Here is a 24,898-nt window from a genome sequence, read left to right as displayed (position 1 = left end):
GTACGCAGCGCTGCACAAACATAGAAGTAAGACAGTCCCTGCTCAAAGAGCTTACAATCTAATAGACAAAAAATAAAGTAATCAAATCAATTAATGTGTACAGGAAGGAGGAGAGGAGGGTAGGTGGAGGCGAGTGGTTACAAGTGGTTACGAGTCAAAAGCAATGTTAAAGAGGTGGGCTTTCAGTCTAGATATAAAGGTGGCCAAGGATGGGGCAAGACGTAGGGGCTCAGGAAGTTTATTCCAGGTGTAGGGTGCAGCGAGACAGAAGGCACGAAGTCTGGAGTTGGCAGTAGTGGAGAAGGGAACAGATAAGAAGGATTTATCCATGGAGCGGAGTGCACGGGAAGGGGTGTAGGGAAGGACGAGTGTGGAGAGATACTGGGGAGCAGCAGAGTGAGTACATTTATAGGTTAGTAGATGAAGTTTGAACAGGATGCGGAAACGGATAGGGAGCCACTGAAACGACTTGAGGAGAGGGGTGGTATGAGTAAAGCGATCCTGGCGGAAGTCGAGACGGGCAGTAGAGTTTTGAACCGATTGGAGAGGGGAGGGGTGACTAAGTGGGAGGCCAGCAAGAAGCAGATTGCAGTAGTCTAAACGAGAGGTGACAAGGGTGTGGATGAGGGTTTTGGTAGAGTGCTCGGAAAGAAAGGGGTGGATTTTACGGATGTTGTAAAGAAAGAAACGACAGGTCTTGGCGATCTGCTGGATATGAGCAGAGATGGAGAGAGAAGAGTCAAAGATGACCCCAAGGTTTCGAGCTGAGGAGACAGGGATAATGAGAGAGCCATCAACAGAAATAGAAAACGGGGGGAGTGGGGAGGTGGGCTTGGGGGGAAAAATGAGAAGCTCGGTTTTGGTCATGTTTAATTTCAGGTGGCATTGAGACATCCAGACAGCAATGTCAGACAAGCACGCTGAAACTTTGGTTTGGATGCAAGGTGAGATATCAGGGGTAGAAAGGTAGATTAGGGAGTCATCAGCATAGAGATGGTAGGAAAAGCCATGGGATGAGATTAATGAACCAAGGGAAGAAGTGTAGATAGAAAAGAGGAGGGGACCAAGAACAGAACCCTGAGGTACGCCGACAGACAGAGGGATAGAAGTAGAAGAGGATCCACCAGAGTGAACACTGAACGTGCGGAGGGAGAGGTAGGAAGAGAACCAGGAAAGGACAGAGCCCTGGAATCCAAGTGAGTACAGGGTATTGAGAAGTATGCTGTGATCGACAGTGTCAAAAGCAGCGGAAAGATCAAGAAGAATGAGGATGGAATATTGATCTCTGGATTTAGCCAGTAATAGGTCATTGGAGACTTTAGTAAGCGCAGTTTCGGTTGAGTGGAGAGGGCGAAAACCAGATTGTAGTGGATCAAGAATAGCATGTGAGGAGAGAAAATCAAGGCAGCAGTGGTGAACAGCACGCTCAAGTAATTTGGAGAGAAAAGGGAGGAGGTATATGGGGGCAGTAATTAGAGGGACGAGTGAAGGCTTCTTAAGGAGAGGTGTGACCACAGCATGTTTAAAGGCAGTAGGGACAGTTGCAATGGAAAGTGAGAGGTTGAGAATGTGACAGATAAAAGGAATAAGAGCAGGTGAGATGGCATTAAGAAGGTGGGTAGGAATGGGATCAGAGGAACAGGTGGTACATTTTGAGGAAGAAAGGAGAAGTGTAGTTTCCTCTATAGTAACTTCAGGAAAAGAGGAAAAGGAATGAGGGGAAGGAGAGAGACGGGAACGGACTATTGGTGGCGAGGTAGAGAATTCAAGGTTTATCTTTTGAACAGGAGATCTCTTTCCCAAATGCTATTTTCTCACTCCACAGTGAGAACAGCACTTTAACATCTGAGCCAGCGCTTATGTGACTGCACTGGCTCAGATGATAGCTGCACACTGCCTCTTATGGCACAGCTCAATTCTGAGTCCTCTATCTCCACCTGTTGGTAGACAGGCATAACTCAGAAGTCTGGATCGTTCTGTTGGTGATGCTAAGGAAGAAGGCATTCGAGTTTTGAAGGTCTGACGGAAGTGTCAACTTTTAATCTGCTTTTTGAATGTCTTGTAGAAGGATTCCAGTTTGATTTCTGAAGGAAAAGTGTTCCACGGTTTGGAGCTGGCATGGCTGAAGGCTCTGTAGAAAGCCTAGTTCTATGACCTCTGGCTGAAGGTGTTTCAGTGCAATACTTGGAACAGAAGAGGGGGAAATTCCCAGTTAGTTCTGAATGAAGGCGCACAGTGTCACAGCTCTACGAGTGGTTCATCCTGATTCAGCTGGAAGTCCAAAAGGGCAGGAAGACACTGCTTGCTCCAGCAGTTAAAGGAAAATGTATAATTAAATCCTTATGTCATTGGAGGGGACCATAGTAATTAGCCCAGGGTTGTCCAACCTAGGTCCCCAAGGGCTGCAATCCAGTCAGATTTTCAAGATTTCCCCAATAAATATGCATGAGATCTGTTTGCATGCACTGCCTCCATTGTATGCAAACATATCTCATGCATATTCATTGGGGAAATCCTGAAAACGCAACCTGGTGAGGGCCGATGTTGGACATCCCTGAATTAAACCAAAACATTCACATGAAAAACAAGGAAAGAGCTTATTCAGAAAATGGAAGAATTGATTAGTTTAGTTTATTTAGATTTGACATATCGCCAACATGTACATATCAAGGCAATTTGCAATTAAATTATTACAGCAATCAGACTTAGGATGGAAAAAAAGAAAAGGACACAAGATCTGCTCCTGAGCCAAGAAGGAAGAGAAGGAGAAACACAGTGAAGGGTTCAAGAGCAGAAAAAGGTCAGTATAATATCTCATTGGCCACAAGTCAACTGGCATGCTCAGCTTCTGCACCACTATCAATCCAGCCCACCTGACGCCACAAACCAACCGGTTTCACCAAATGCAAGACTGAATACAGCATTTATTGATTTATTAGGACTTTTTTTTGTTACATTTGTACCCCGCACTTTCCCACTCATAGCAGGTTCAATGCGGCTTACATATTATATACAGGTACTTATTTGTACCTGGGGCAATGGATGGTTAAGTGATTTGCCCAGAGTTACAAGGAGCTGCCTGTGCCTGCAGTGGGAATCGAACCCAGTTCCTCAGGACCAAAGTCCACCACGCTAACCACTAGGCATTCACTCAAGGCGGTGTACAGTAAGAATAAATCAAACATGAGCAATAGGCAATTAGAGCAGTAAAAATATTCGAACAATACAAAGTATGGCATGGTATACTACTTGCAATGACAACACTATTATGTACTAGAACATTATAATTGGTAGTGAAGGGTAAGGCAAAGTTGTAACATATAGATGAGTAAGAAAGTAGGAAGAATTAGAGGAGTGGCCTAGTGGTTAGGGTGGTGGACTTTGGTCCTGGGGAACTGAGGAACTGAGTTCAATTCCCACTTCAGGCACAGGCAGCTCCTTGTGACTCTGGGCAAGTCACTTAACCCTCCATTGCCCCAAGTAAGCTGCATTGAGCCTGCCATGAGTGGGAAAGTGTGGGGTACAAATGTAACAAAAATAAATAAATAAAAAAGTAAGGTGATTGATTTAAAGAAAGCTGCACGTGAGATCAGAGAGATGGTTAAACATTATCTCAGCTAAGGTAGGAGTGAATAAACATGACCCGCTGCAGTACGTGCATGTTTGATGCACAAGGCACATACTCACCACCTGTTCCCACACATCGTGGACAGCACTCTCCCCTTGCCACGTACTCTCTCTCCCCTCCATGACAGGAAAGACTTGGGCAGGGCTTTGGCACACAAGTCACCTTGCCACTTGTACAGGAGCAAATGCTGCATCCCGAGCTTGTCCATTCCGTGTCATGCTGTGATAATGAACAAAAACAAAGGGGGGAAAGGAACAAGACAATTAAATTATATTGCAAAACTGAATGTTCTTGCTTATCATACATGAAGCAAAAACACTTTACTAATTTAATTTTGGAGCAGATGCATGCCACAGTTATGCAATACAGTGCCATACTTCATAAAATTCTGTTTCAAGTTGCATGTCCCACACTGTGAAGGCTGTGAGGATATCCCTGGAACCCTAAACCAAATATAAATCCTTTCTTTGGTTTCCTGGGTCTGGGCTCACTAAATTAAATGATCCTCAGTTATCTCTGAGATATAATAGCAGCAAAAATTCAAGCAAAGGGATGACAGGAGTAGGAAAATGCTATATACTCTTGAATGAAATGTTGGAATGTAATTGTATTTTTACATGCATTGCCTGTCACCTATTATTTCTCTGTGATTACTCTGTGACCTCTGATGTGAATTACTTAGAGAGGTCACACAGCTATGCAACTTCCTGTGGGGGATAGATGCAGCACATGCAGCACATGGAGCACATGGAGCTCATGATCTCTCCTAACCTGAGAGGATCTATGGTGGTGTGAGCATCCATTACCATCTAAGCACATGGAAGGAGCTGATAATACAAATGTATAGTAATATGTAAATATAAGCCTGTCTGATTATAATCTAACTACAAACTGTGAGTAAACAGATGTTTTGTTACTTCAACTTTAAAGTGACTCAGCAGTGAATTATTCAGGGGTGAATGAGAGAGAGATGAAGAAAGAAATTAACATTTCTAAAGCTGAAGCTGTGTGTACTAAAATCTGCTAATTATTTACTACAAATAATCCAACAAAAGGGTTATGGGCCCAGGGCTCAGGAATTGAAAAAGAAGAGAAATATTACCAGGCAGAAAAAAAGGCCACATTTTTCTCTTAAGTTTTAAAGGAAAGATTCAGTCTGTCTCTCTCTCCCCCCACACAGCAGACAGAAGGCTAAGAAAATGGCTGAGGGAAGAAATTCACCATTTTTCTATTCTCTCAAGGTGCCTAAATTAACTGAGTTTAATTATCAGCAGTGGGAACTAAGATTAATATGTCTCCTTCGAGCAAAAGGATTAAATATATGCTTAGACCAAGACAGAACAGATGAAAATATGGCTGAATGGGACAATGCAAACTATTATGTGAAGTGCATGCTTTTGGAAGCTCTCTCAGAGAAACAAGCCATATTAGTGGAGGGAAAAGATACACCAAAGGACATTTTATATAAACTGAGAACTATGTATGCAACTACATATGCAAAGCAGCAACCAATTTGGCTGGCAGAGTTGAATGAAACCAAATTAAGGGATAAAAGTAAATGTAATGATCACATTATGCATCTTATGTCTTCATTTCAAAAGTTAGAACTTTCTGGAATTCCCATGTGTGATGCATTGAAAAGAGCATTTCTTTTTACCTCACTATCAAAGAAGTTTGATGTTTTTAGGTCTGTAAATGAGGCCATTGAAGGGCAATCTTTTGAACAGGCAACATCAAAACTAAGGCAGGAATGCATAATAAATGATTCTGAGGAGATGTGTTCTCAAAGCAAGTCAGAGAGAAATGAAACAAATTTCTTGGCAAAGAACAGAGGAAGGCGGAGCTATGGGAAAACTCCACCCAAGGGCAAGCTGATTTGCTACTCATGTGGAAAGGAGGGACATGTATCTAAATGGTGTAAGGAAACACAAAACACTCCCTCTAGCTCACCTAAGCCAATGGAACTAAAGAATTTTCAAACCAGGAAATGTATGAAGGACAAAGATAAACACAAGGGCTTTCTAATGGCAGAAAAATCTTTGACTATGGTAAATAATAATTCAAATGAAAGTACTTGGATTTTGGATTCAGGGAGTACATGCCATTTAACCAATTGTAAGGATTTCTTTCAGGAAATGTGTCCAGAGGAAGGTATTCTTAAAACTGCAAACGCAGGGACTGCTAAGATCCAAGCAAAAGGTATTGGATTCTTAAAATGCAAAGTGTCTAATGAAGTTAAAGAAATTCCTGTAAGTGATGTCTTGTATATTCCCCAAGCAGTTTGCAATATGCTTAGTGTATCTACATTAGATAAGAAGGGATTTGTGATTCATTTTGAAAACAGTAAGTGCACAATCTCTAAAAATGATGAAGTGTATGCTGAAGCTTTTATGCATAATGATGTTTATAAACTGAGCATTTCAGGTGAAGCCTCACATATGGTGCAAGTAAGGAAGAATGATGGTAAATGTAGTCCGGAAATCTGGCACCGCCGCCTGGGACATCGTGATTTTAAGGTGATCCAGGATCTTCACAGTAAGCAACTGGCCACTGGCATTCAGATAAGTGCAGATGCTGGTAAAATGGAGAAATGCATAGACTGTGTTACTCAAAAAGGTGTGAGACCCTCATTTCCTGCATACACAGGAAATAGGAGTAATAAAGTACTGGACTTAATACACAGTGACTTATGTGGACCGTTTAATATCCCATCATTGGGAAATAACAGATTTGTGCTAATATTCTTGGATGATTTCTCTAGATATTGTGTGGCCTATTTGCTGAAAGAGAAAAGTCAAGTCACAGACATGCTGAAGAAATACGTAGCCATGGTGAGCAATAAATTTGAAAGAAAACCAAAGGTTCTTCAGACCGACAATGGTGGTGAGTTCACTTCACAAAGCATGCACACATTTCTAGAACAAGAAGGCATTCAGCATATCACAACAGTAGCTTATACACCAGAACAAAATTCTGTTGCAGAGAGAAAATTTAGGTCACTTGTGGAAATGACCAGATGTATGCTGTCAGATAGCAATCTCCCTAAAAGACTATGGGGGGAAGCCATTCTCACAGCAGTGTACCTACAAAACAGAATGCCAACTAAAGGCGCTGAGCGCACACCACATGAGACATGGCATGGTAGGAAGCCAAACCTGTCACACATAAGAACATTTGGAAGTACAGCATATGCTCATATACCAAAGCAAAGAAGGCATAAGCTGGATTCCACAACAGAAAGGGGCATTTTAGTTGGCTATACTCCAGGACACAAAGGATATAGAATTTTGAATCTGAAAACTGGCATTGTTGGCATAAGACATGTTACATATTTTGATGAAAACAAAAGGGTTGATAAAGGCTGGATTATCCCAGATGAGCCTTATCATCCAGAATATGAAACTAGAACCATAATAGACATGCCAGTGTATATAAATGCCATACCAAGGCAGATGTCTGAAAGCAACTCACCTGTATCTAACGAGGAACAGGCAGAGGAAGCAGACACAGAAAGGATCATTGAAGAAGACAGTACAGTTGGAGAAGGGGAATCAATTGGAGAAGGACTCTCAGATTTAGAGGATGCGGAAAGGTCAGACCAACCTGTTGTCAGACGCTCATCCAGGGAAAACAAAGGTGTTCCACCCCCAAGACTGTCTTACCTAACAAAGTCAGCAGAAGCTCAAGAGCCCTTAACATGGGATGAGATTGAGAAAATGCCAGCAGAAGAAGCTGCTGAATGGCATAAAGCTGCACAAGAAGAAATTGATGCATTGGATAAAAATAATACTTGGATTCTTACAAAATTACCTCCTGGCAAGAAAGCTATAGGATGCAAATGGGTATTCAAGTTAAAAAGGAATGCACAAGGAAAAGTGGAAAGGTATAAAGCCAGATTAGTGGCAAAGGGATATCTTCAAAAATATGGAGAAGATTTTGATGAAGTGTTTGCACCTGTAGTGAAACACACGACAATCAGAACACTTCTGAGCATTGCAGTCTCAAAGGCATGCAAGTCAACCACATTGATGTGAAAACAGCGTTTCTTCATGGAGAAATAACTGAAGACTTGTACATGGAACAACCAACAGGTTTCATAAATACAAAACAAAGACAGCTAGTGTGTAAATTAAACAAAGGTCTTTGTGGATTAAAGCAAAGTGCAGAATGTTGGAATGAAAAATTGCATGAAATATTGACAAATTTAGGATTTAAGCAAGGTGAAGCAGATAAATGCTTGTACACTAGGTGCACAAATGGACAATATGCATACATTTTGGCTTTTGTTGATGATCTGCTCATTGCAAGCGAAAGTGAGCAAGAGTACAAGGACATTGTAAAGTGTTTAAACCAGAATGTTGAGATAAAAGAACTTGGTAATGTGTCATACTATCTTGGTATAGAAATTGAGAAACAAAATGATGGTTCTTATCTTCTAAGCCAGAAGCAGAAAATAAATGAGCTTATTGAAAGTTTAGGTATGCAAGATGCCCAAGTTGTAAGCACTCCCATGATCACTGATTTTCTGAAGGATGAAACAGTAAGAGAACCTTTACCAGATAACATCCAATATAGATCAGCCATAGGTAAGCTTTTATATCTAGCTACCACATACAGGGCTGATATAGCAAATGCAGTAGGAATTTTGAGCAGAAGGGTCAGCTCACCTACCAAATCAGATTGGACTGCAGTTAAAAGGATGGTAAGGTATTTAAAGGGTACCATTGATTGTAAATTAAAGATTTCAGCCAATAGTAATCCAAAACTAATATGTTACTGTGATTCAGATTGGGCAGGGGATCATTCTGATTATAAATCCACAAGTGGACATGTGTTTATGTATGGAAATGTACAAATTTCATGGGCCAGTCATAAACAAAGTATTGTGAGTCTGTCTTCTACAGAAGCTGAATATGTGGCCGTATCGGAAGCGTGCAGAGAACTGATGTGGATTGAAAAACTTTTGCTGGATTTCGGAATAGCTGAACAGAGACCAATCCAGATAATGGAAGATAATCAGAGCTGCATCCGACTGTCACAGAATGACAAGGTTCAGTCACGCACCAAGCACATCGCAACGAAATACCACAACGTGCGAGAGTTGGCGAAAGAAGGGGTCATCAGTCTACACTATTGTCACACCAGTGAGATGACAGCTGACATCATGACCAAACCGTTACCCAGAGAACATTTTGTGAATCTGCGTATAAAGCTTGGACTTTGTATGAATAAATAATTGCATGACAGTTATGCATGAGAAGGGGTTTGTTGGAATGTAATTGTATTTTTACATGCATTGCCTGTCACCTATTATTTCTCTGTGATTACTCTGTGACCTCTGATGTGAATTACTTAGAGAGGTCACACAGCTATGCAACTTCCTGTGGGGGATAGATGCAGCACATGCAGCACATGGAGCACATGGAGCTCATGATCTCTCCTAACCTGAGAGGATCTATGGTGGTGTGAGCATCCATTACCATCTAAGCACATGGAAGGAGCTGATAATACAAATGTATAGTAATATGTAAATATAAGCCTGTCTGATTATAATCTAACTACAAACTGTGAGTAAACAGATGTTTTGTTACTTCAACTTTAAAGTGACTCAGCAGTGAATTATTCAGGGGTGAATGAGAGAGAGATGAAGAAAGAAATTAACATTTCTAAAGCTGAAGCTGTGTGTACTAAAATCTGCTAATTATTTACTACAAATAATCCAACATGAAAATGGAAGGGAGAGAACATAAAAATGTTCACACTGGCCCCGAGCAAAGGTCCATCAAGCCCATTATCCTATTTCCAACAGTGGTCAATCCAGGTCACAAGTACCTGACAAGATTCCAAAAATTAGATAGATTCCATGCTTCTTATCATCAAGAATCAACAGTGGATTTCCCCAAGCCCCCTAATAGTGGTTTATGGACTTTTTCTCCAGACACTTGTCCACATCTTTTTTAAACCCTGCTACACTAACTGCATTTACCACATCCTCCAAATCTTAGCTATGTGTTGAGTGAAAACATTTTTTCAGATTTTAAATGTACTACTTGGTGACTTCATAGCGTGTCCCCTAGTCTTTGTCCATTTTGAAAGAGTAAACAGCTGATTTGCGTTTACCAAGTCCACCTCACTCATGATTATGTAGACCTCTTATCACTTCTCTCCTCCTCCCCCCATCCCAAGCCACACAAGCTGAAGAGCCCAAACCTCTTTAGTCTTTCTTCCTAGGAGAATTGTTCCCTTAGCATTCTGATCACCCTTCTCTGAAGGTTCTTCTAATTCACCTATATCTTTTATGTGGGGTCCAGAACTGCATTCAATACTCAATGATCTAAAACTCATAATATCATACTGACAATAAAAAAATGCATTGCTCTCTTTCTTTGCTATGCATATATGTTGACAAACCAATAAATATTTTCCACTGAATTAGGAGGAGTAGCTGAATGGTTAGAGCGATGGGCTGCGAACCAGGAAAGCCAGGTCCACCTCTTCTCCTTGTGTTCTTGGGCATTTCACTGCCTCAAGCACGAACCTACCAGCCAATATTCAGCCTGTTTTTTAAGCCACTGACCTCCATGAACTGAATTAAGCCCAGCTATTCAATGCCAGGCCATGTCCAGTCCTAACTTTCTTCACTTAATCAGTTAGCAAACTGAATATTGTCGCAAAATGGCTCTGACCAAGCTACGGACGGTACTATGGCAGTCAGAGGAGATATTAAGGGTCACAGAATATAACCTCCCAGCCTGATCAGCACGGTTTTACCAGGCAGGATCCTCTCCTGCCAGGTTAAACCCTTTTGAACATCAGGCCAGTGGCGTTCCTAGGGGGGCTGACACCCGGGGCGGATCGCCGATGCGCCCCGCCCCCTGGGTGCAGCGAGACCCTCCCCCCCCCCGGCGAAGGAACCCCCCCCAGCGCACGCCGCGGGGGGGGGGTGCTGCGCGCCTGTCCGCTTCATTCGTTTCCATGCTCCCTCTGCCCCGGACCAGGAAGTAACCTGTTCCGGGGCAGAGGGAGCATAGAACGAACGTAGCGCACAGGTGCGCGGCACCCCCCCCAGTGGTGTGCACCCGGGGTGGACCGCACCCACCGCCCCCCCTAGGAACGCCACTGCATCAGGCCCTTAGATAATAAGCCATCTAGAGACAAGAAAATACCTTCTGTACCTGAATATAACTCACCTTGAACTACTACTAAAAAAGGGCCTGAGCTAAATCCAACCAGAAACAAGGCACATAACATTGTAAAGCAGTTTTCATGACTTGTTTGTCTGCCTCAACTAAAAATATCTCAGTTCTAGAAGAGGTGAAGGCCTCAGGCAAGTTTAAAAGCCTTTGACTTAAGCAATTTATTTATTTATTTGTTGCATTTGTATCCCACATTTTCCCACCTATTTGCAGGCTCAATGTGGCTTACATAATTTTGTTATTATATTGTCATTCCAGGCTATGAGATATAGTTATTGGTAAGGTGCAGAGATTAAGTAAGGGAAGTAAGAAGGAAGTGATTAGGGGATAGGTATGGAAGGTGGACTTTCATGACTGGGTGTGTTGGTGAAGTGGATTAGTGAGGCTATAGGTTCTCTTTGTAGGCTTTGTTGAAGAAATATGTCTTCAGAGATTTGCGAAAGGTAGTTATTTCATCGATTGTTTTCAGGTCTGTAGGTAATGCATTCCATAACTGTGTGCTCAAGTAAGAGAAGGTAGTGGCATGCATCAGCTTGTTAACTGACAGTAAATGCCTTGCTCAAAGTTTGATAAAGTAGTATATTTGACATCTTAGTCCACTTCAATGCATGGAGATAAAAGTTAACAAGCAAAATAATAGGCGATATCTTTTTATTGGACTCGCTTAACACATTTCTTGAATAGCATTAGGTAGTAGACATTCCCTTCCTCAGATTAAAAAATGACACTTCCAGAAAATAAAAGTAAATCATTGGAAAGGTTTTATCATCATTCATTTACTCATTTTCTGGCAAAATGTCAGCTTTTGTGCATTCTAATTTGAAGAAGGAAGCATCAGCTCCCAAAAGATGGTGAAGAAAATGTACAGTCAATAAAAATGTACAGTTGTATCCAAAAGTTTAGGCACTCCTGGTCATAGAGTATGTACCCATGAATCCCTAAGTAAACCGAATTGGACACAACCTCTAACTGATCCAAAGTTAAACAGAACATCTTTCTGGAAATTATAATGCAAAATTGCTATTTATTTGCAGTTTTTTACAGATTCGAAACAAGAAAACAGTGAACACAGTAGGTTCAAAATTATGGACATTCTTACAGTTGATTCATTACAACTTTTTTATTGAGGGTCCTCTTTACTAAGCCACGCTAGAGGCGCGCTAGCACTTTTACAGTGCGCTAAACCCTAGAGACACCCATATATTCCTATGAGTGTCTCCAGCATTTAGTGTGCATTAAAAGTGCTAGCGTGCCTCTAGTGCAGCTTAGTAAACAGGGCCCTAAGTTATTAATATGACGTAAAGACAATTCTCCCATGCAGACTGCTGTTATGCAAGCAATGCTGTACTATGGACCTATGGAAAACCATGCTTACTTTAGAAGCACTATTTGCATCTTAGATGTGAATACGTGGCATTTAGATGTTCAAATGGCAGAAATGTCAACATTCCAATTTTATAAAGTCGTGATATACGTGTCTAAAACTGGAAAATGTGCATATAGCAAGGGTAGTGGTCTGGGTGTATTTTGGGCTGCTGAGCCTTAAGGTTAGACATGTATTCCCCATCTCAGAAGGGAGATGCACGTTTATCTCCAAACAGTTAACACTGAGATATACACCCACTACCAAAGAAATCTAAATTTCAGAAACATGCTCATAGTGAGCAGCTCTCCACAGGAGGAATTAGTGGAGGTTGTCCTGTTAATCCCTCAGTGGTTAATTTCCATCCTCGCCCCCCCCCCCCCCCCCCAATGCTTAGGAACAATGGGGCCGATATTCAGACCGCAGTTAACATTGAGCCCAGATATTCAATTCCAGGCCATTTCTGATGGCCAGCACTGAAAATCCAGTTTATTTTGGCTAGTTTCAATTGAACTGGCCAAGTTAATATTCTGCATTGGCCAGTTTTTATTTATTTATTTTATTTATTTGTAGCATTTGTATCCCACATTTTCCCACCGATTTGCAGTTAAGTTGAAACAGGTCAAAGATAGGCCTGCTATTTCAGCTATGACCCGCAATGTGCTGAATATTAGCGGATATGCTATACTGCATGATATAGCCGGTTATCCGATAAGCACTATGAATTTTCAGCAGGAGGTAACCGGATATCTCTCACCTGAATATTTGCAAACAGCTGATTAAGTACTATTTATCCAACCAGGAGCCATTCCTGGACAATTAAATAGCACTGAATATCATGCGGTCTGTTTATGATTCTAAAATGGCTAACATAACCGGTTATGTTCCGCTATATAAATGTTTATGTACCCATTTAGACCCAATTGATATTTAAGATGTTATTGGCTCTATAATTAATGCTCCTGCCGCATATAACTGGTGCATAAGGAAAAATTATGTCTTGCCTAATTATTGTCTTTCCTTTACTCACAGCAGATGAATCTAGAGACTTGTGGGTTGTGACCATCTACCAGCAGGTGGAGACAGAGAGCATTAAATTGATCTCTGCCATAAAGGATGGTACGCTCCATGGATAGCCAGTAATCTTCATAACAAAGCAGAAGGAGGAGCAGAAAAACAAGGAAGTAAATAGCATTCCTTCCGAAGGTGCATTACCCATCCAGAGATGTAGCTGCACCCTATAGTCAGAGACGGAAGTGCATACCCCCTCCAGAGAAAGAGTTGCACTCCATATGCAGAGATGGAGGTGTGTTCCTCATCCAGAGATGGAGCCATGCTTTATATCCAGAGACGGAGGTAAGTGCAACATCCGTGGATGCAGCTGTGCTCCATATGAACAGACGGAGAGGAGCTCAACATCCAGAGATGGAATTGTGCTCTATATCCAGAGCCAGTGGTGAGCTGTGCTGTATATGTAGAGATGAAGGGGAGCTCAACATCCAGAGATGTAATCGTGTTTTATATCCAGAGACAGAGGCAAGCTGTACATCCAGGGATGGAGTTGAGCTCTATATTCAGAGAAGGAGGTGAGCTCAACAGACACAGATGGAGACGTGCCTATATGCCAGGACAGAGGAAAGAGACAGAGATGGAGTAGTGCTCTACAGCCAGGGATGGAACAGGACCCCATATCCCAAGACTGAGACAAGGCCAACCTCCAAAGAGGGAGCCGTGCCCCATATACAGAACTGGAGAAGCGCCCCACTTCCAAAGATGGAACTGCACTCTACATCCAGGGATAGCGCCACATCCCACATGAAGAGTCAAAGCTGTGCTCAACCTCCAGAGATAGAGCCGTGCTCCATATTCATAAATGGAGGTGCGCTCCACATCCAGCAAAGGAGTGGTGCTCTATATTCAGAGTCGGGGACATGCCCAAGAGCCAGAGATATAGCCATGTCCCATATGTAAAGACCGGGAGGTGCCCAAGAGCCAGGTATGGAGCCATGTTCGACATTGAGAGCAGGGGCTGTGTTCCACATCTAGAGAAAAGAGACTGATGCCCAGAAATACCACGCCCGTAAACACAACTGCCAACATGGTATGAGGACACCATGGGCCGGTTGGCCAAAAGGCAGGACTGGAATCCTGGCGCTGGCAGACCAATTCACCATGTGAGCCCAGGGCCGCCAAGGACCCCCGGAACTGTCAGTGCATTAATTTGAGGGTTAACATGCAAAGATCAATTGAGTGCTTGTTAAATTGTTTTAAGTTACAGCAACAAACCGGATGTGTGTAAATGAATGCACATTGTACATACTTACTGAAACTCTGTGGGGAGGTCTCAAATACATAGTGCATGCAAGGACACTAAAGATATTTCAGACCTGGCAGCGTTCGCAAGGATGTTGCAGTGGAGGGGAGATATTCCAAAGCAAGAATAGAAAGACACTGGAGAAGGCTACAGGAATCATTTGGAAGGTGTTTTTTTTTTTTTAAGTACAGTACTGACTGTAAACTTCTGCATCTGCTATATTCATTATGTTCTTATTTTGAATCTGTGAAAAACTACAAATAAATAGCAAGAATGATATTATCTTTAACTTTGTACTAAACAGAGATTGTCTCAGCTTCTGTTCCCTTAAGGGTCATTAAAACCCTAGTTGATCCAGATACAAAACACAATCTGCTTCCTTTGAAGAAAAATTTAAGGTTATATATTTAACAAGTTAAAGATGAATACACTTTCTAAAAGTAGCCAACAGAAGTATTTCAAACCAGGATTTGTTGAAGTAGGGCATTTCTAGTCAATCATCTTACTCAGAATCAAAGTCAACACTCTGCTTAGGTCTGGACTGGTGGAGAAGCAATTAAAAATCATCAAACAATAGACAATTGTGGCATTGTTATTCATAACTAGAATGCCAAGCACACAATGGGAACAAAAAAACAATCAGTGCTTAAATTGAAAAGGAAGATTTTCAGCTGAAGCTGGGGACCTAAATTTTGAGCTGGCTGAGGCATTGGGCAGTGGATGCAACGTCCAAATAATGCCTCACCAGATTACCCTTTTGGAGTAGGCTTCTTTTTGGAGCAGATCTGGAAAGATTGGTGAAGGACTTTGGGGACTCTAAGGCACAGTGGCTGCCAGAGGACAAGCCAAAGGGCTCCTCTAGGTCAGGTCAATTTCGGCCTTGACTTAGGGATTCAGATATATATGGAAAACTAGAGAATTCTTTGTGCGTTAAATTTCTAAATTAACTTATTTGAAAATTTACTAAGGCTCAGTGCCTAAACTAAGTTCCTAATTTCAATAGGTTTCTAACAGAAGCACAAAAAAAGGGTGGCAACAGTAGTGGATTTAGAGTAGGGAAAAATGTAGGGGCTTAGCACTAATCTTCATTACTAAACACTTAAATTAGGCACCTAAATCTACATAAATGGGGCCCAATAATCAAAAAAAGCTGAGGTCTTAAAATGATGCACCTAAATTAGGTTAGAAGCTGACTGAAACCGGTGGTTTTGGTTTTGACCGAAACTGAATCCACAGCTGAAATTCGCCACTTGGTTTTGGATGGAACCAAAACTGAAAACATTGTGCCCGGCCCCCCAAAGTAGCCATTAGACCACCAGGATTTGTTAAAGTAGGTCCAGGCAGCCCAGGTGGCCAGGTCTCTGCCGGGGGTAGGGGGGGTGGTGGCAACCCTGAAGGGCACCTTTTCTTCAGCTGGGGGGTGGGGGGTGCAAGCGTGTCTTCTGCCATCGGGCGGCCCGAGGGGGTGTGGAGAGTGATTACGGGTGGGGAAGCATTTTTGGCAGAAACTTCTGGGCTGGTTTTGCAACCAAATCCAAAACTGGAATTCAGTTGGCCTCTAAATTAGGTGCCTAAATGTATCCTCCATTTTATTTTATTTATTTCAAAGACATGTATAGCCCATTAAACCAGGAAACAGTGCCTTATCTCAGCAGATTACATTGCTCAAGTACAGGTGAAGAGTATTTAAAAGGGTTGCATGAAACATAATGCTTCCACATCTATAACTTTTGTTTAAATTAAGACATTACAATTAATTAAAAGTGAAAATAATGCTTGAAACATGCTCTTTTGTTACAGGTATTTAATTTTCTACATAGTTGCCACAATTCACCATACATTTCTGCCAATGATGGACAAGTTCTGAAAGGTGTCACGAAAGAACTACACATCTTGTCTGTACAACCAGTTGCTCACAGTCATTTCCACCTCTTCATTTGAGTTGAACAGATGCCCCTGAAGGAATTCCTTCTGTTTAGAAAAAATGGAAATCTTTTGTGCTAAGTCTAGGCTGTATGGCGAATGGGGTAAGACTGACCCATCTACGCAATGGTTTCTGTGATGTTTTGTGCTGTGTGAGGCCTAGGGTTATCATGTTGCAACAAAATTTCCTTCTTGTGTTTCTAAACTCTTCTCAGTCATGCTTTCAAAGTTTTTAGGGTTGCAGCGTAATGCTTTGAGTGATCCCCCAATTATCATTTATGAGTTCGTCAACCTTTCTCTTGTGAGACTCGTCTGCTGTTGTCAAGAGTCGTTCACTTTGTTTTTGATCACACGAATCAGCCCTTCCCAGTTCACAATCTTTACGTTTTTTCGGCCCAGCATGCACAGTGCTCACTTCAACACAATCATCACCATAAACAATGTGGCTGTGAATTTCAGTTGGAGAGACTCCAATGCTCAGAAATTCTATCACGGCACATTGCTTAAATCACATTGACGAGTTATCACTACAAGCTTCTATTTCACAAGCAATAGCAAAACAACCTCATCACACAGACACTTCTCACCAACTGAGATGAAGGAAGAGATTTGAAAGAACAAGTGAACATGTGTACTGTGTCAGTACTGCCATCTGTTGGTGAATTATGGAGGTGGAGGCATCACTTATCATTTAACTCTCATACATCATACTTGTGCTTCTACTGCAAGTAGTGTACAAAATTCTGGAGTGCAGAAGGAGCCTAATGGTCAGAGCAGCAAGCTGAGAACCATGGAAGACCAGTTCAAATCCCACTGCCTCTCCCTGTGACTCTGGGCAAGACACTTCACCCACCACTGCCTCAGATGCAACCTTAGACTGTAAGCCCTCTGTAGACAGGGAAATTACCAATGTACCTGAAGGTAACTTGCCTTGAGCTACAAGTGAAAAAGCTGTGAGCTAAATCCAAATTCCCCTTAAGCATAGCAGTATCTGTTTTACATGTCACAGATGCCCCCAGTATAATACAGTTCTGGCCTGCTGCCTACAAAATCAACACATTTCCAAGATCTACTGCTAAATGTGACCACTGTGTGACAACAGCTTTGGATTCATGCTAATCTACACCTACAGGTAATACTTTATTTCTTTAAGCTGTTTGTGTGCAAGCTTGTCAACAGTGTCAGGATAAAGATTTGTGCAGCTGAAAGAATTCCAGCCGCCCTGGCTGAGAAAGTGCTGATAAACACTGCAGCACCCAGAATAGCAATGACAATTACACACCAAACACTGAGAGCATAAAAGTGGAAAACACCAGAATCCCACTGCAGAACACAACAGGGGAAGGAGAGTGAGAAACAGATGACTGCGCTTTACTAACAGACAGTGGAACACCAAAAAGTAGAAACAACAGTCACCTAATATCAGGCACCAAAGCTTCCCGTGGAGTGGAGGAGTAGCCTAGTGGTTAGTGCAGTGGACTTTGATCCTGGGGAACTGAGTTCAATTCCCACTGCAGCTCCTTGTGACTCTGAGAAGTCACTTAACCCTCCATTGCCCCTGGTACAAAATAAGTACTTGAATATATGTAAACTGCTTTGAATGTAGTTGCAAAAACCTCAGAAAGGTGGTATATCAAGTCCCATTTCCCTTTCCCCTCTTTCAACTCACCTCCAGCATGAAGCTCTGTATATCCAAAAATCCCAGGCCCATAAGTAAGCAGAAACACTACTGTTGATTTGTCCTAACATATTTCTTACTGATAAGGCAACTCTTCATAGATAATATGGTGCACAGAAATAAATGCTAGGCAGGTAAACATGGGCATGAATTGCACAAGTTTGAAGAAATGTATCTTTAGATGTGACTAGAATATGGGAAACAAGAGGAAACCTTGGATTTCTGGAAGGAATTTTTTCTAAAGGCCTGAGGTTGAGATTAAAAAAAAGGTGTGAAAATGGAAAAAACTTGTTTGGATGTCCTGAAGCAGGAATGTCATAGGCACAGTTTGCCTCTTTCAACTGATGGGGAGGGGACAAGGAGTAAGGAACTCAGATTGGTGGTGGGGGAGGGGGGAACATCCTCACTTCCCCTTCTTTGCCCTTCATATGGGTGACTATTTGCTTTCTCTCCCTGCTCCCCTCTCCCAGGATTCACCTCTTTTCCACACACAAACTTATACAGTCATATACACACTATGATGTCCCATCCCCTCAACCCAAGCTTGATGTCACCAGCCTTAACCTTCCCACCAGTTCAGTCATAGTTGCAACATGGTAATACAATAATATATTTTCACACGTTTTTATTTCTTAATATAGTTTTATTGTCTTTTCTATTATTATTTCATTTAGATTTATTTTCATTTCTCTAGGCCTTCCTCAGAGAAATGAAAATCTGTCTTCACATTTCATCTCCCTTCTGATTTCTAAGTTGTTTTTTTTCTTCTGTTGTTCATTTTATTATCTCTGTATTTCTTCTAGATTTTTCCATCTCGTCATCTTTCTTTTGCTTTTGATATAGGTTCCATTTATTTTCTTTTCCCTTTATCCTATCTATACTCTTCCATTCTCCTCCCTCTCCTCTCCTTCTCGCTCACACACACACCTTGCTCCTCTCCTCCCCACTGACATCCTTCCCCTCCTCTCCATAACTGCCTCGTCTTTCACTTTTCTTGCATCATCTCCTCCACCCCTACCTCCTTGCTTATTTTCCTCCATACTATATTCCCCTTCTTCCGTCTCTCTCTTTTTGTCTCTTCCCACTCCTCTCTTCCTCACCTTTCTCTCATGTTCTTCCTCTCCTCCCACCTTTCCTCACACTCTCAAATCCTCCCATTTTATCTCCTTTCTCCCATTTGTCATCTTCCCTTTCTCCTCTTCATTCTCATTCCCTCCTTGCTCCTGGCACACACTATCTACTGTTCCGTTCCTCTCAACACTCACTGACACCATCCTTGGCTCAATCCCTTTCCCTCCTGGCACATTCTTGTCTCCATTACCCAACCCCAACCACCACCAAATCCAGCATCTCTCCTTCTCTCTTCTTCACCCCTGCACCAGGATTTGCATCTCCCCCCCCCCCCTCAGCATCTCTCCCTTTTTTCCCCTCACTAGATCCAGCCTCTTCCCACTCCCTCTTCTTCCAGAACCCAGGCCCAGCAACTTTCCATCTCCCTACTCCCAGACCCATCAGGACCAGCATATTTCCCTCTTCCTCTTCCCCCCCCCCCCAAGTCCTGCATTTCTCCTCCTTCCTTCCCCCTGCCTCGCAGCCCATCAATGTCTCCCCTTCATAACTCCCTTCCTTCGGCACAGAAACAGCAGACTTAAAAACATGTCAAACGACATGAAGCCTTCTTGCTTCTATGCCACTGAAGGCCCTGCTGTTCCACCCCATATTGCAATGGAAAATGACATCAGGGCCTTCAGCGGCACAAAAGCACAATGCCTCTGTGGTGCTTGACACTGTTTTTAGGTCTGCTATTGCTGCCAGAGGAAAGAGGGTATGAATGGGAGGTAGGTCCAGAAAACAAGGCAGCACAAGCAGCAGAGTCCATGTGGCCCACTCTTAATTCCAGCCCAAAGCATTTTGAGAGGCATCCCCCCCCCCCCCAACACCTCCTCCCAAACTACACCCATGGAGAAAGTGGGGTGTAAGATCAGCAAAATCTGGAAACAAGAAAGGAAGGATGATGCTAGGCAGCAATTATACTTATTTAATTATTGGGATTTATTAGCTGCCTTTATGAAAAGATTCACCCAAGGCGGTGTACAGCAGGTACAGTTTTAACTGATACTTACAATTTTGTTAACAATATAAACAGTAGTAAAATATTCAAATATAAGCATAAATTCTGTCAGTGAAGTAAACTTGTAGATAGCAAATTGAATCCTAGTAATAAGACAAAGTATCAAAAATATAAATATTTAATAGCACTGAAAAACAATCATAGAAATATGATGCATGTCTGCAGAATACAAATACCATAATGGGCAGCATCAAAGAATATTAACATAACAGAAATGATACAATGTCAGAACAGCACAAATGAAATATCTTAATAGGCACATTTTAGAACATTCAATTAACACAGATATGATGCTAATGCTTTTCGTAGAATACAATACATCATAAAGGAAGAAGAGGGGGCAAGTACAGTTGAGATATATAGATAGGACAAACTGATGATAAATTATATGAACAGCTGAATAAGATATGAGTGTAACCCCCCACCCTATTGTACATCAAGGCATCTGCCTAGTGTAAGCCCGCCCGGTAAGCTGGGAACAGGGGCACACTCTCTTATTTCTTGGTTGAGGGACCAGAGTCAGGACTAGGATATTTCCCAGAAGGCTGGGCAAGCTATGCACCAGACTTTATATTCCAAAATTTACACCACACACAGTCCTTTATGTCTGAACCAAACTTTACTGTCCATCAACTGACAGCACAAGAGTAATTTGCCAAACAACTTGCGACTATATGCAGTCTTTCTCCTCTCCAGAAGAAATAGCATTAGTTACGTTAGTTGGTTACTTTACTTCCCTTAATTATTCAGACTAGCTCACCGGATAGGTGAGGGTCCTACAGACACACAGTCAACACCTGCTATTTGGATTTACAAATGGTAGTGATTTATCAGTGCTCCTTATAGATGGTACACTTACAGGTTTCTCCAGCATCTGGTTAATAGACACTTCACTGCTGTGGATGTGATGGTATTTAATAGTTGTTAATCCCTTTGCCCTAGAGTTATATGACAGATTTTCTGTTACAGCAAAAAATCTCGAATGATCTTCTCCTCTCTTAGGATTTTGCACGGGTATAGTGGTTCCCCGTTCCACCACACTAAAACAAGGCAGCAACTGTGTCAGTTTTGGTTCTTGTCCCTAATCCCTTTGAATCCTTGCTCTGGGGCAAGTGCCTCTGTGTTGCCAACCCTTAGGGGTATGACAGGCTGATTCCTCATTCAGGGTGCTGCTGCAGGCATTGTAGAAGGGATCTTTCTGTGCGATGAAGCTCAGTGGTGGGAGATGGGACCTAAGACAAATTTTGTAAACATGGAGTGTGCTTAAGTACTCAGGGGGAGGGGGCTATTGCTACTACTACTTAACATTTCTAATGCGCTACCAGGGTTACGCAGCGCTGTACAATTTTAACACAGAAGGACAATCCCTGCTCAAAGAGCTTACAATCTAATGGACAAATGTAGAGTCAGTCAAGTAGGGGTAGTCAATTTGGGGCATTCTCGATTACATGAAAGGTATAAAGGTTAGGTGCCGAAAGCAATATTGAAGAGGTGGCTTCTCATTCTATAGAGGCCAGCAGTGAGAACACTGACACTGAAGTGAATTAGAGAACAGCAGTGACAATTTAGGCAGCTTTAAACTGCTGAATTTCTTATGTTACTTGAGTAACTAGTCTAAGTTACAGAGTGAGCAGTAATAGCCGAAGGGTGGAGTGAGTGGATAGTTAAGACACCAACATCTATTAAAGGCTCTGGAGAAGAACCAGGCTTTCACCTGCTTCCTGAAACAGAGGTATGGGTAGTCGAGTTTGGCATAGTCCTTCTGGGAATGAATTCAAGTGTGAAGGCTACTCTTGAGAAGGCTCACTGAAGCATATCACATCGTGTAATTTCTGTTGACAAGGGTAAAGACAAGGAACCGTGAAAGCCTCAAAGGTGTGTAGAGGAATAACTTATTCTTTAGATTCTCTGGCCCATTTTGTTTGAAGATCTTGAAAATCAAAAATAGACCTTTAAATCTGGCCCAGTAAGATACTAGTAGCCAGTGCAGTTTTTGCAGGAAGGGGGTGATGTGGTCACGCCTCTTGCAGTCTTCTTATCAGTCATGTTGCAGCATATGATGGTGAAAACTCTTTTTGGTTTCACTAGTGCACAGGGGCATTACAGTAGCCCAATCATAATCTTATCATGGCATGGACCACTGTGGTCAGCATCTACTTTTCAATGTATGGAGAGAGATTTCATAGTTGCAGCAAGTGACGGTTTTTATAGATTGCTTGAATTTGCAGTATCTCAAGATAACTTCCCAAATGTTACAGTCCACTTTTCTTAGGAACCCACAAAATGTCTGTTTTTGTCTGGATTCAGGCAGAGTTCATTGGGTTGCTTTTTTTTTTTTTTTCCTGCCCATTCCTGTTAGACAGGCAGTCAGTTTCCTCAAAACTATGGATAGATCTAATTCAATGGGTACAAATAGTTGCACGTTATCAGCATAGATATGGAACTGTGTGTACGTCGACCAAAGCAATTCAGTTAAAGGCTTGAAGTAGATATTAAATAAAACAGGAGACAGTATGGATCCCTGTGGCACTCAGAAGTTCAGTGCCAAAGATGATGATGTGCTGTCGCTGAAAAGAACTGATTGCTGTCTGACAAATAGAATTTGAACCATGTAAATATGGTGCCACCGATACCTGTTTCTGACAGCCTTGTAAGCATGATATTATGATCCAAAGTGTTAAACAATGGCCTAATCATGCAGGCATTATGTGCACTCAGTCACACACTTTTGTCCAAATGTTTAATTTATTGGAAGCACTGCTTGACTTATACATAGAAATAAAATTATGCCCAGTTCAATTTGTGCCTTTTTCTCTCCAACTGACAGTGTCTAGCAATTCATTTCTGATTACTTGAGTATGCTACCTCTTTTGATTTTCAAAGGAATTTTGAACACTAGAATTACTGAGCTTGATACTCAGCAAAGAAGCAATGACAAAACTTCAAAACAGATCAGATATCCATTTAAAGCTATACATATTTTTGACAGAGAAAGGCGTCCAAGCAGCACTGAAAATGCATGTAGAAAACAGTATTAAATAGCACATGGTTATTCACTAGGGGTATACAGAAGGAATCCCTAGTCCTCCTTAAATCCAGCATTCCTTAATAAGGTCATAGCTGAGGAGGAGAGGGAAAGAGGGAGGGCTAGTCTGGAGGAAAGAACAAAGGCGTAGCTACCATTAGGAGAACCCAGTAAAATACCCAGGGTTGCTCAATGGTAGGGGCCGTCTGCAATTGCACCCTCCCTTCTTCCCCCTCCCCACCCCAGGATACACAGTGCTGAAAGCTAGCTCTCTCTGGCCATTAGAGCTTTTCCTCTGCTGCATCCCGCCCATAGGAAGTTGCATCAGAGAAGTGGGATGTGGCAGAGGAAAAGCTCCACTGGCTAAAGAGAGGCAGCTATCAGCACTACATCTGCCATGACCTGCCACAGCATTTAGAGGACCAGTGAGGGAAAGCTGTAGAGATGCCGTACCTGAGTTTGGAGGGTGGGGAGATACTGGACAAGTGGGTGGGGATAGATGCTGGGCTAGGGTTACCATATGGCTCCAGAAAAAGGAGGACGGATTGAGCCAGCCGGGTTTTACTTCCATTGCTTTCAATGGAAGTAATTGAGCCAGCCGGGTTTTACTTCCATTGCTTTCAAGCAATGGAAGTAAAACCCGGCTGGCTCAATCCGTTCTCCTTTTTCTGGAGCCATATGGTAACCCTATGCTGGGCCCATGAGGGGGGAGGGAGATGCTGAACTTTGAGGGGGCAGAGGGGAAAAAAGAGAGAAAAAGACCTTGTGGAGCCAAAGGGAGGGGGGGGAGACAATGGACCTGGGGGTAAGCAGAGAGAAGAGAGAGAGAGAGACCTGGACCAAAGGGGAGGGGGGAGAAAGAAAGGGTGCAGATGCTGGACTAGAGTGGAGGTGTGGAGGGAAGAGAGGGAGAGAGAGAAAGAGACCTTGGACCAAGGAGGGAGAGAAATATGCCAGACCAAGGAGCGGAGGTCAGGGGTGCAAGAGGGAGGGATGGGTACACAGAGAAGAGATGCTGGACATGGAGAAAGCATAGGGATTGAGACACATAGGAGCAATGCTGGACACAAGGGGAGGGATAGAGACACAGGAGCTGATGCTGGACAGAGTAAAATAGGGACACAAAGGAGAAATGCTGAATATGGAGGGAGGATAGGGACACTGAGAACGCAGATACCGAACAAAGGGGGAAGATAGGGACAGGGGCACAGAGGGGCGATGATGGATATGATGGATAGGGATGCAGGGGAAAGATGCATGTTGGACATAGAAAGAAATGTCAAAAGGACTGCATACTCTGGCATGAGAGAAGAAAATACAAAGAAAAGCAGAAAAGAGACGCTGTGACCAAAGCAATGCTCAGACAACAAAGGTAGAAAAAATATAGTTTTTGTTACTTAATTTATTAATTGTAATATGTCAGCTGTGGGAAATGTGCATCTCTGATATTTTGGATTTCAGTTTCTATTTCTATTACTATGACAGGTTTTCTATATAGGTCTGGAATGTGTTTGGTTTTGGCAGAGTTTATTTACTGGAGCTCTGAAAGGGTGCCCCCCTCCTCAAGTCCCCACCAGAGATGATGTTAAGGGGCCTACCCAGGGCCCATTCAGTCCTAGTTATGCCATTTGGAAGGAAGG

General features: G+C 42.4%; 1 protein-coding gene across 1 annotated transcript in view; it reads right to left on the bottom strand.

Moving 5' to 3' along the window:
- The window catches only part of FRAS1 (Fraser extracellular matrix complex subunit 1), a 689,426-nt gene that overhangs the window by 436,677 nt on the left and 227,851 nt on the right, over positions 1 to 24,898 (bottom strand). The window contains 1 exon segment of the mRNA XM_030190549.1: positions 3,688 to 3,847. Within this exon segment, the coding sequence (XP_030046409.1) occupies positions 3,688 to 3,847 (160 nt within the window).

Source organism: Microcaecilia unicolor, chromosome 2 (genome assembly GCF_901765095.1).
Source record: "Microcaecilia unicolor chromosome 2, aMicUni1.1, whole genome shotgun sequence".
Classification (NCBI taxonomy): domain Eukaryota; kingdom Metazoa; phylum Chordata; class Amphibia; order Gymnophiona; family Siphonopidae; genus Microcaecilia; species Microcaecilia unicolor.
Note: the sequence above shows the minus strand (reverse complement) of the source record. Positions and strands in the feature narration are given on the sequence as shown.